The 10,657-nt window shown below is 38.3% G+C and overlaps 1 protein-coding gene across 1 annotated transcript in view; it reads right to left on the bottom strand.

Moving 5' to 3' along the window:
• Positions 1–10,339, bottom strand: part of LOC119797614 (chromodomain Y-like protein 2) — a 53,153-nt gene extending 42,814 nt beyond the window's left edge. The window contains exon 1 of the mRNA XM_038306764.1: positions 10,100–10,339. Coding sequence (XP_038162692.1) covers positions 10,100–10,123 — 24 coding nt within the window. The 5' untranslated portion in view covers positions 10,124–10,339. The remainder of the gene's footprint in view (positions 1–10,099) is intronic.
• Between the last annotated feature and the right edge of the window lie 318 nt (positions 10,340–10,657).

The raw sequence follows: 10,657 nt of genomic DNA on the forward strand, positions 1-10,657 counted from the left end.
TAGACTGCAGTCTCATTGTGCTACCTATTCAGCAGTGTTGGGACTTAGTCATTAAATTACAGTAACTAAGTTACTTTTACAATAACTAGCACTGAAAGTAATTATTTTGTAAAAGTCAATAATGCATTAGTCAGTACTATGCTTTAAATTAAATAAACAAAAAAGTGCAGATTAGTGTTCAATGTTTTCAGATGTATAGACCTTTAAATAAATTTTTGTATTTACTAATATAAAACATCTTATAGTCCATTACCAAACTTCTAGCTGTATTTAAAATCCCAATAACAAGAAAGTTTTCAAATTCTTCAACATTTTAAAATATAATCCGAAATCGATATCCGATATGCCGATATTTTAAAACTCATGTAGCCGATAACCAATATCGATACTGATATATATATATATATATATATATATATATATAGGCTGTAGAGCTGGTTGACAGTTAACTTGAACTGCAGTCGGCCTCTGCAGATGGCTGCTCACACTTAACCTGGTTCTGCTGGAGGTTTCCCTGTTAATAGGGAGTTTTACTCTCCACTGTCTCTGCAAGCATGCTTGATGTGAGGGATTGCTTTGAGTCAGTGCAATCAGCTTGTTTTCCTTAGATAGAAAACGTTGAATCAATCTGACTTAAGGACTGCATGAAGTAGGGCTATAAGATATAGAAAAAAGCATATCGATAAAGAAAAATGTGTATTGATCGATATGGTTTTAAATATTTTAGATAATTATCTATATTTCAAGAGTAGCTCTAGCCGTTTCTTAATATTGCTAAATTATTTACTTTTAATAACGAACACAGAATTCAAATTAAAACTTTATGTAACCACACTTTTAACCATATTTGAATAAAAAAAAAAGAAAGAAAAATAACTCAACTTAAGAGACCTGAGTTATGTTATTAAACTCTTATTTCTCAGGTTCTATTCTCTGTCTATGAAGTGAATTGAGAGGCTGAGGTAGAGCTTGGATGTGCGACTTGACTAGAGGTCCGACTTTGTGGCGCAATGAGACAGAGATAGCAGCTCTTTTTGCACCGATTCCCTGCAATCATTGTACAAATTAGGGAGCGCTGAGTTAGAAAAATACTTGCATCCCAGAACTTCATATCAGGGATCAAGAGTGGTGAGCAGCTGTTTGTAGCCAATTTTTCAAATGCAGACAACAGAAGCATAACTTTTGCTGCTAACCATATGAAGCATGTTACTGCATGAGCAGTATGAGCGGCATGTGTCCATATGCTGCTTGGAAGCGTTGTCGTATTCATCACAAAGAAGAAAGCCCAATTTAACATGCTTTACCTGCTTTGTTTTAGCTAAAGTTCCAGAAGATTCTTACGACGATGTGGAAATGCACCGGGGACGATACAGCTAATTTGGTTTTTGTACCAGACTTCCCTGCAAATTTTACAAATCACTGTGGCTTGGTTTTTGTCTTACTTCCTATAACCGAGATATTGCTAAACTGGCAAGCAACTAAAACCCCTTTTTGGAACAATTTTCTCCACCTCTCCTTGCTGCAACATCTTTCCATCCTTGATGGCATGCCTGGGTCTGCGATTGCGCTTGGTTGGGAGGAAGTGGTGACTGTAGGATCAAGCTACATGATAGGTTACAATAAAAAGGAAGTAAAATGTGTTTTATATCTAACTTTTATCAACTCTTTTTTCTATTGCGCCAAACTTCTACTGATCGATATATATTATTATTGAATAATCGTCCAGCCCTAGTATGAAGCACCTTGAGATGTAAATTGCTGCTATAAAAATAAACTGAGGTGAAGTTGAATTGGATCTGCTAATTCTAAATTAATCCAAACAAAAACTACACTAATTAGCAAAATACAAGTAAATGCTAAAAAAAAAAGCAAAAGTTATGAATGTTAAATATATTATTTTGCAAAATTCTCAAACAATAAAATAAATACTGAATTGCTGGCAGATGGCTCAAATGTCTGTTTCTGGCTGCTAACTGCACTCTTTGCTGTAATTCTATTTAGACTCAAAAAGGACTATCAAGTCTTGATCAGGACACCTGAAATATGTAACCTTATTTCATCATGATTTTGCTCTTTTTTGTATAGGCATACGGCATGACAATGACCCTTAAAGCTGAATTGTCATTACATAATCAGTGAATCCTAAAATAAGCAATGGAATAGTGGTTACATTTAACATTAAAAACAAATTAACATAAATAACCAAGGAACCAATTAATTAATCACTTTAAATGCCAAGTCATTTAAATTGACTTATTACTGCTTCATACTCAATGTGCTATATGTTAAATCGCTGACTCCAATTTTATAGTAATTAATAAAAGAAACTTAGCACATAAAAAAAGCTTATAAATATTTAATTTTGGTCAGTGTAATATTTTAGATTGTTTATTGTTCATGCTTGCATGTTGCCATCTCAGCACAAGTGAGATGATGGAGAGAGCTGATAATGTGCATTCAGCACAACTTACCTACATGTTGAACAAGACATTTAATGGCGACTGTGATAGAGGATACTTATGTTACCTGCTTGTGGCGCTTGCTAGCAACCTCATAAAATGTATCATTAAAAAAATCACAACTGTAAAAGAAAGTATATCTAATGTTTAATTTAATAGCAACATATAACAACACTTGTTACACTAGCGCTCGTAATATTATTAATATTTCCATTTAGCGGAGAACATACCTAAAATACTCTTGTCTTATGGTGCGTTCACACCAAATATGATTCCAGCAACAGTCACCACATTCAGGAGCTTCCACAAACATATCACCAGCATCTTGCATGGTGGGCAACAACCTCCACTCCTGTCGATTCATCACTTTATCAAGTATAAGGAGCTTCTATCTGCCTCTTGCTGACTTCAACTCAGCATGGTGGACCTGGATTTTATTCATTATGGAAAGAACAGTAGCATCTGCATCCTTGGGTCCACCATATTCCCCAGAGATGTTCCCGGTTCAGGGAGTCATGGAACTACAGCTGGATTATGGTTCCTTCCTGCAGTATTTCCTTGTGACCAAGACCTGAATAACCCACTGAGTTTGGAGCTCAGACAGGAGCAAAGGGATATCTGAGCAAGAACGGAGACCCAGTGTGCATCAGAGCACACTGGGTGGGACCAGCTCATGTACATAAAAACTTCAATACAAGCAATGCAGGAACTTCACATTCATTAAACTACTAATTTGTTAGCAGTTTTTACATCTATAACACTTACTGCTACGATTAACTGATACACGATACTCTGATATTTTTTGCAAATGCTTCTTTCCTGTGGCTCATACAAAATCCTGGAAATAGATCACCTTACGTTTTTCTTCTCTAATGGTGGGCTCATCTCAAGCAGCAGCTTCATTTCTATTGGCTGATCAGCAGACACGTCAGAGTGATAAATATCTGATGCTATCAGATATTTATCACAGCTTTTTCTTGGTGGCAGGAATCTAACAACTGTCCATCAGTCCAACTTAAGGCTGCAGAATTACAGCCTAACCCGGAGATTTCTGTAAGAATTCTCCACAGTCATCTTCCATGTGTGATAGCAGAAAATCACACAGTGTATACCTGGCATTATGTAATTTAGTTTTCACAGATATTGAACCCTAGATCTTTATCTTAATGTATAGACATCTAAATTATATATACAAGAGGCTTGCCCTATTTTCTACATACAGTGGGTACTGGTTGGAAATGGACAGTTTCCTGCATGATTCCTGTGTGATTCCCACGTGAATCACGATGTATTTCCTGAGGCCAGTTTTTTTTATTTCAAAAAGAACTGCAATGTACCCGGACAACCACCAGGTGGCGCTTGGGACCTCTGCCGTGCTGAGGGTGACGTTTGTGGGCCTGCAGTCAACTGAAAAGCAGGTTTATTGGGGATCTTGGTGTGATACTGTGCTATTTTATTTTGTTTTTGATTAAAATAAAGTTAATGAATTAATTTAACATAGTGAGTGCATAATCTTATTTTATGAAAATGGTTGCGTAATTATAGATACACCTCCGATCTGTTTATTTCTATTTATTTGCATCTCTATTTTTTTATGAAAAATAAAATTAATTAAGTTGGAACCGGGGATACGGACTGAGGCGCAACCAGAGAAAGGTGACAGAGACAGTGCTGCGGCTGGTGATGTTGAAATTAAAATCATATCCAAAGTTGATTCCTCATTAAGATAAGCCAAAGTTATTCAACAGGGTATGTAAGAAAATATATTTTCTTTAGTTTTGTAAAATATAAGTGCCGTAGCGTCACTGCATTATTTATCAAGTAACTTTCCAGTAGTGATGTTATTTTTTTTATCAAGTAGCAACGTAGCGTCCACAAACGCTACAACATCCAGGGCAAAACTAAGTAATGAAACCAGGTTTTCTATTTTTGAAACAACAATTGGAGTTATTCGTTGGACATTCACGCATGAGCCTCCCATGTATAAAAAGAGGAGCTGAGCAGCTCCTTTAGTCAGAGACTTACAGTAGACACCCTGTCTGTAAGAAGGAGCGCTACCGCAGGTCATTCGTTCCTGCTGCCACCAGACTCTATAATAATGCACTATATCAACAATAACTCCTGTAAAAACCACTGTGCAGCTACATTATAGTTTTGTATTTATTGACTGTGAACAATATGCTGTGCAATATGTTGAATGTGCAATATTTCTCCCCCTGTATATAAGCCATCCGGATTGCACATATCTTTATTTCTTTTTTTTTTTATTTCCTATTTTTGTTTTGTTTTTCATTGTGTGCGATACATGTACACATGCACCTTAATCCTATTTATCTTGATATACTGTATATACCTGGATATACTGTATATATATTGCTTATTCTTAATGCACCTTTTTCCTCCCTGTTTGCACCTTCTGTAACTTCTATGCCAATATGTGACGAGTGAATTTCTCCGCTGTGAGGTCAATAAAGCTCATCTAATCACATCTAATCCAATCTAAATAAATACATAAATATATACATGTTCAAAAAATAAATAAGCATTCAATTAATTACCCCCAATAAATGGTGAAATGATATGTTCTCATAATAAATCATTTATTTAAAAAATGCTGTTATGTTCCTTTTTTGTAAAATTGCTTTTAAAATGCTTAACTATTTTTATTCTTTTATTTTCTTTCAAAAAATCACTAGATTTTAAAAACACTCATAGTTTTTGAAAGGTATTATATATATATATATATAGAAACTAAAACGCTCGGATCTTTCTGTCATTTTGTGTGCGTGTGTGGCATCTGCAATGTTTTCGTTAAATATTCAAATAAATAAGATGGACTTTAAACTAGCAGACACGTTTGGAGTTTTGCCATTTAATTTTTTTATTTAATTTTAAAAACGAAAGAAATGGAAATGGGGTTTTTATGTCATGATCTTGGCGCTGATGGTTTGGTTTTTTCCTTTGCTCCTTGCTCCCTGTCTAATTGGTCCTGCGGTTCTAAGTTGTGTGTTTGCCTCCCATCAGCGCCAGGTTATTCGTGTGTTTTGGTAAGACATTTTGTAGCTTTCTTTAGTCTCTCTGCTTCCCTGATTATGACCAGTTTTCTGTCCTGTGGAACAGCTGAGTCTGCTGCTCGCCCTCTAGAAACTCTGGGGGCGTGGCCGCCGCAATTGCTGGTCAAATCTCCCTTCTGGATTCTGCTGAGTTTCTCCGCGAATGAACTGAACTTTGAATCAAGTCAGTGACTTTGCTCCAAGTCGCATTCAGCTCCACATCCAGTCTCTGGCCTGTATTCTCCTATCCATGCAGAGATCAGCCCCGCAGCAGACGAGCAGCCCCGCGCACCTGTTTTGATTAATAAACGCTTTGAACTTTCCCACTGCCTGTCTCGCCTTGAATTCTGGGTCCAATATTCTGAGATCATTACAGAATAACCTGGCAGTGGCGAAATGATGTGGATCAAAGTATTTCCCGGCTAGAATCAGGCATGCAGGAGATCCTTGATTATTAATCAGGCTGCTCCAGCTGCCCCGCCCATGACAGCTGCCGCGCCGTCGCCTGCTACTGATAGTCCAGCTTCTCTTGAACCGCGTCTGTCCCCTCCTGAAGCGTTTAAAGGGGATCCTGATCAATGCAGAGCCTTCCTGACTCAGTGCGAAATTCATTTTGAATTACAGCCCTCTGCGTTTCCTTCTGATCGAGCCAAGGTGGCCTATGTAATCTCTCTGTTAGCGGGAAAGGCCAAATTATGGGGAACATCAGAGTGGTTGAATAATCCTGAACTCTGCAGCTCTTATAATAATTTTTCTTTGGAAGTAATCAGAGTTTTTTGCCCAGTATTCTCCTATCCCTGCAGAGATCTGCCCCGCAGCAGACGAGCAGCCCCGCGCACCTGTTGGTGTTTAATAAACGTTTTGAACTTTCCCACTGCCTGTCTCGCCTCGAATTCTGGATCCAATATTCTGACATCATTACATTTTTACAGGTTTGCTTAAAAAGATTTATATAGTAGCCCATAATATAATAGTGAAACATAAAGTCAGGAAAATGTCTCATAGAAAATGTTTTTTATTTGCATTTCAAATCAATATATTACTGATAGCAAATGACATGTATCTCTTGGCCCTGGGAATATTACATGCCAGTCGCTGCTCCATTCAAGGCTACGACCTCATCGTTGTCATGGAAAAACCGATGTGTAGACATTTACTCTCTTGTTCTCTGACAATAGAGTTCAAGCGCCGCAATATAGTAGTAGCGACATTCCTGCATTAAGTGGTTTGCTTAATTAATTGGTGATGTTTAGAACAGGAGGACATAGAGGAACCCATTATATCCAGATTACGTTCTGGTCATACGTGGTTAAATAGTACATGATTTAAAATGGGAATAAACCGGATTAGCTCACTGACTTGCGCGTTGATCACATAACTATGTTCTTCTCTCCAAAACACACAGCTGCACCGCAGGCTTTGGAAGAAAAATCCAATCCATCACGGCGGGGCGGTGCTGATCCCCGCAATATTAACCCTTTATTTCGTATTGATGATTAAAAGTATTTAGAACTATATTATTTTACAGTACAGTACAGTAGTTAACATTTATACCGTACTTTTATTTGTTAAACAAATGCTTGGGCCTGTATAAAGTTTTTATTCACTGATTTCAATGTTGTAAGGAGTATTTCATCGTATGATAACTCTAAAAAAAAAAAAGGTTTCTACTTCACGTATTTCACCTATCGCTGGTTCTTTTTGGAACGTAACCTCCACGATAAACGAGGGTTCACTGTATTTAAAATGGAAATACTCCGGATTAGCTCACTGACTTTTGGGTGGGTCACAACCATCCCTGACAACAGTTTAGAAACGCCGCTATTCATCGCGGCAGCAAGCAGCATTCTTGCATAATGTGCCCAAAAAGCCTGGGGGGTTGGGCCTTTCATGCTTGTTGTAAGGCATCATAGCGTCCTTTTCCAGATCAAACTGAAAATTTTACCAGCTAGATGATAATAAAAATAACAAAAATAGTATAACAATATGCCTATTATTATCAGAGTAAGATATTGAGGCTGTAGAATGATAATCCCTATGGTCTAATGTAATTCCTTGGAAAGGTGGAGCGCACATCAGCTGATCTAAATAAAAGAAAGATGCCATAAAGTCAAACAGCATAATAGGCTACTATCCGTAATATATATAAATAAGTTAAAGAAGTTATTGTACAATTTCTGATATCATAGGCCATCAAGTGATGAAAAAAAAAAAGAAAAACATTTAAGGCAACATTAATAACTTGACCACAGCTGGGACCGAACCCTTAACCTTTGGAATTGCAGCCCATTCACCCTACCCTCTATGCTAAACCTGGGGAACAATAATCTTCTCAGCTCGCAACAACTCATACCCCTCCCAATCTGCTCATTCAGCTATCTAATCTGACTCATGAGACGCCGAAATGGACTCAGACTGCCACCTAGTGGCTATAGTAGTCACATGTTTTTCACACAATATGTGAAACATGCGGAGCGTGAGTGAAGTGTCCATTTCCAACCAGCGCCCACTGTATTCAGTGAATATGTACGAGTTTCCCTTTGTGAAATGAATAACAAAATATCACCTTAAATTTTCATTTACCTCTGTGTAGATATTTGAATACAATTAAAAAGCCAAAAAACTGAATTTCTATGGGCAAAAGGCACAGTACAGCCTATTGCAGGGCAACACAAAGACACACAATCATGCACACACTCATACTTAAGCACAATTTAACACTCAAAATAATATTAAAAATATTCCAAACACCAACTAATACACACAACAGTATCTACTACATGTCAAAAGCATCAGTGCGTTCTGAGCAAGCCACTTTATAAATTTGATAGACAAAGCTAAAGAAATATATCACGGACAGTGAGGATAACATTACTGATGCAATAATGTTCACAGTGGAACTAGGCTGCTGTACATTATTCTGCAGATAGGACAGAGAACTGGAAACAAATAAATGTTAGGGAAAAACATAATTTATATAATACCGTTCTTAGATTGTCTTAGTTAACAGATATTGTCCATGTCTGAGAATAATAACCCCACTCCACACTGCCCTGCATGTCTTAGATGTTTCCAGGCTGTCGTGCAGTGGCTGTTCTAGACCAAATATACCAAGGGACCAGGAGGGGGCCAGCGTGTTTTCATGGGGGCCACAGAAAAGCATGAAATAAAAAAACAGGACAAGGGAGTCAAATATATTAAGAGAGCTGCATGTGGCGAAATTTCTATTAATTTAGTTTTAAGTAAAATTCTATGTCTTATTAGGTGAATATACATTCATCATTTAGGAGTTGTACATTTTTTTGACTTCCTTTAAGTTAAACATTAAGTTTTCAATAAAATCTGAATTAGAGCTCAAGGAAGACTGATAAATTCAACTGTAAAAATTAGAGTATTTTTTTAAAATTAGTTTAAAAAAACATTTAGCAGAGGAAAACTGGGATCCTATACTACTGAAGCTATCACCTTATTTTTTTTTTAAATAATTAGTAAAACAGAATTTGTAAAAAAAATAAATAAATTGAAATAGATCCAAAGGACCAATCAGTAACCATGTCTGTTCCAGCGCAGATCATCATTAGAATTTCTTTGAGTATTATGTCAGGGGCCAGGACATGATCAACAGGGGCACTGGCCCCCGTTGGCCCCCTGTCTAGAACCGCCCATGCTGTCATCAACCTCATATATCAATTGCTATCAGATTAAGAGGGTTTTCTGAACTCCAATAATCTGAATCAGGTGTACTGAAGCATGGAAACACCTGAAACATCCAGAGCAGTGTTCCTTGAGGACCAGGGTTGAAAAACACTGCTCTACATGAACAATCAAACTCACACTTTTTCCTCAATGTAACTTTTTGAGGCAGATCTGCACAGCATCACTCACAGGTTTATAAAAAGGGTTGAAAGGGTGTGTTTGTTTGTCTTAAACGGGACGTCACCGTGTAATCAAACCTCAATCTCTCTGAATTGCAAAATATGACACTATAACAGGCTTTAGGTCAACAAACGGCTGTTTTTATAGTGATGCTGGAGTGAGAAGTGTGACCTCAATGCAAACGATTTAGGGGCAACTTTTGATATCCAGGCATCAGCTTCCACACTCCTGCCACTTTTCAGCGCTCTGTAAACATAAACAGACACCTTGTATGGCTCAGTCGGAATAAACAGTCGCTCAGCTGTTAATACTGCATGACAAAGTATCTGTTGGCAGATGATGTGCGCACCTTGGGAGCCCATCGCTCAGTCTGCGGCGGCTCACCATGCCCCGACCGTCCGTCCGTCCGTCCGCTCAGCGCGGCTGCTCTCACTTTACTTTCAACTCGGCGTCACACTGAGGAGTTGAGCCCATATATCTCAGCCTGTGTGCCACAGCCGAGAGGAAGCACGCCAAAGTACAGCAGGAGCGACTTTAAGTACAAACATTAATGAAGCCTAGGGCTTGAGGCTGGTTAGTTTCGCCTGTTAAAGGGCTTAGGACACGTTATTTTTTTATTTTTTTACATACGTGACGCCCTTCCCTTTACTTCCTAATTCCATTATTGGTCTATTTCACAGAGCCTGCTCCGCGGACGGCTTTTTATCCTACCTCGTAGAGATCTCCTGAAGCCATTCTGGGTTGCGGACAACGGCGGCGCGGCGTTCTTGCCTGCCCTGTTGGGTTTTTTTTTTTTTTTTTTGGACCCTACTCTCTCGGTGTTTCGCCGACAGCCCCGATAGACGGGAATTAGCGAGCAGTCTTGTTATTCTGAGCAATCCGCAGTAGTAGATCAAGCAGACAGTGTCAATCGAGCCCGGCGCTGCGCGATGGATTGGTCCACACTTAAAACAAACAAGCATCGGGGCGGTGCTGTTTACCCAGACCCAAGTGCAGGACTGGAAATTAGTCCTAGGCTTAAAGAATGAAGAGTCTGAAGGTCTACATGCACCAAGCTCTGTAAAGCTCTCCTGCAGCCCAACCAAAGAGGGATGATGTGTTAGATGTTTTCTTTTTATTTGATCATTACCTAATATTCACCTACCTGTTCACTTTGCTGACCTGATCTAGTCATAATTTACATTTTTTAGATTAAGAGTAAATATGCATTTTATAGTTGTGGCAGAAAAACCCTTATTGACTTTGTCTAACTATGAAATTAATGGCTCC

This window comes from Cyprinodon tularosa, unplaced genomic scaffold (genome assembly GCF_016077235.1).
Source record: "Cyprinodon tularosa strain WSP-4 unplaced genomic scaffold, ASM1607723v1 ctg59, whole genome shotgun sequence".
Classification (NCBI taxonomy): Eukaryota; Metazoa; Chordata; class Actinopteri; order Cyprinodontiformes; family Cyprinodontidae; genus Cyprinodon; species Cyprinodon tularosa.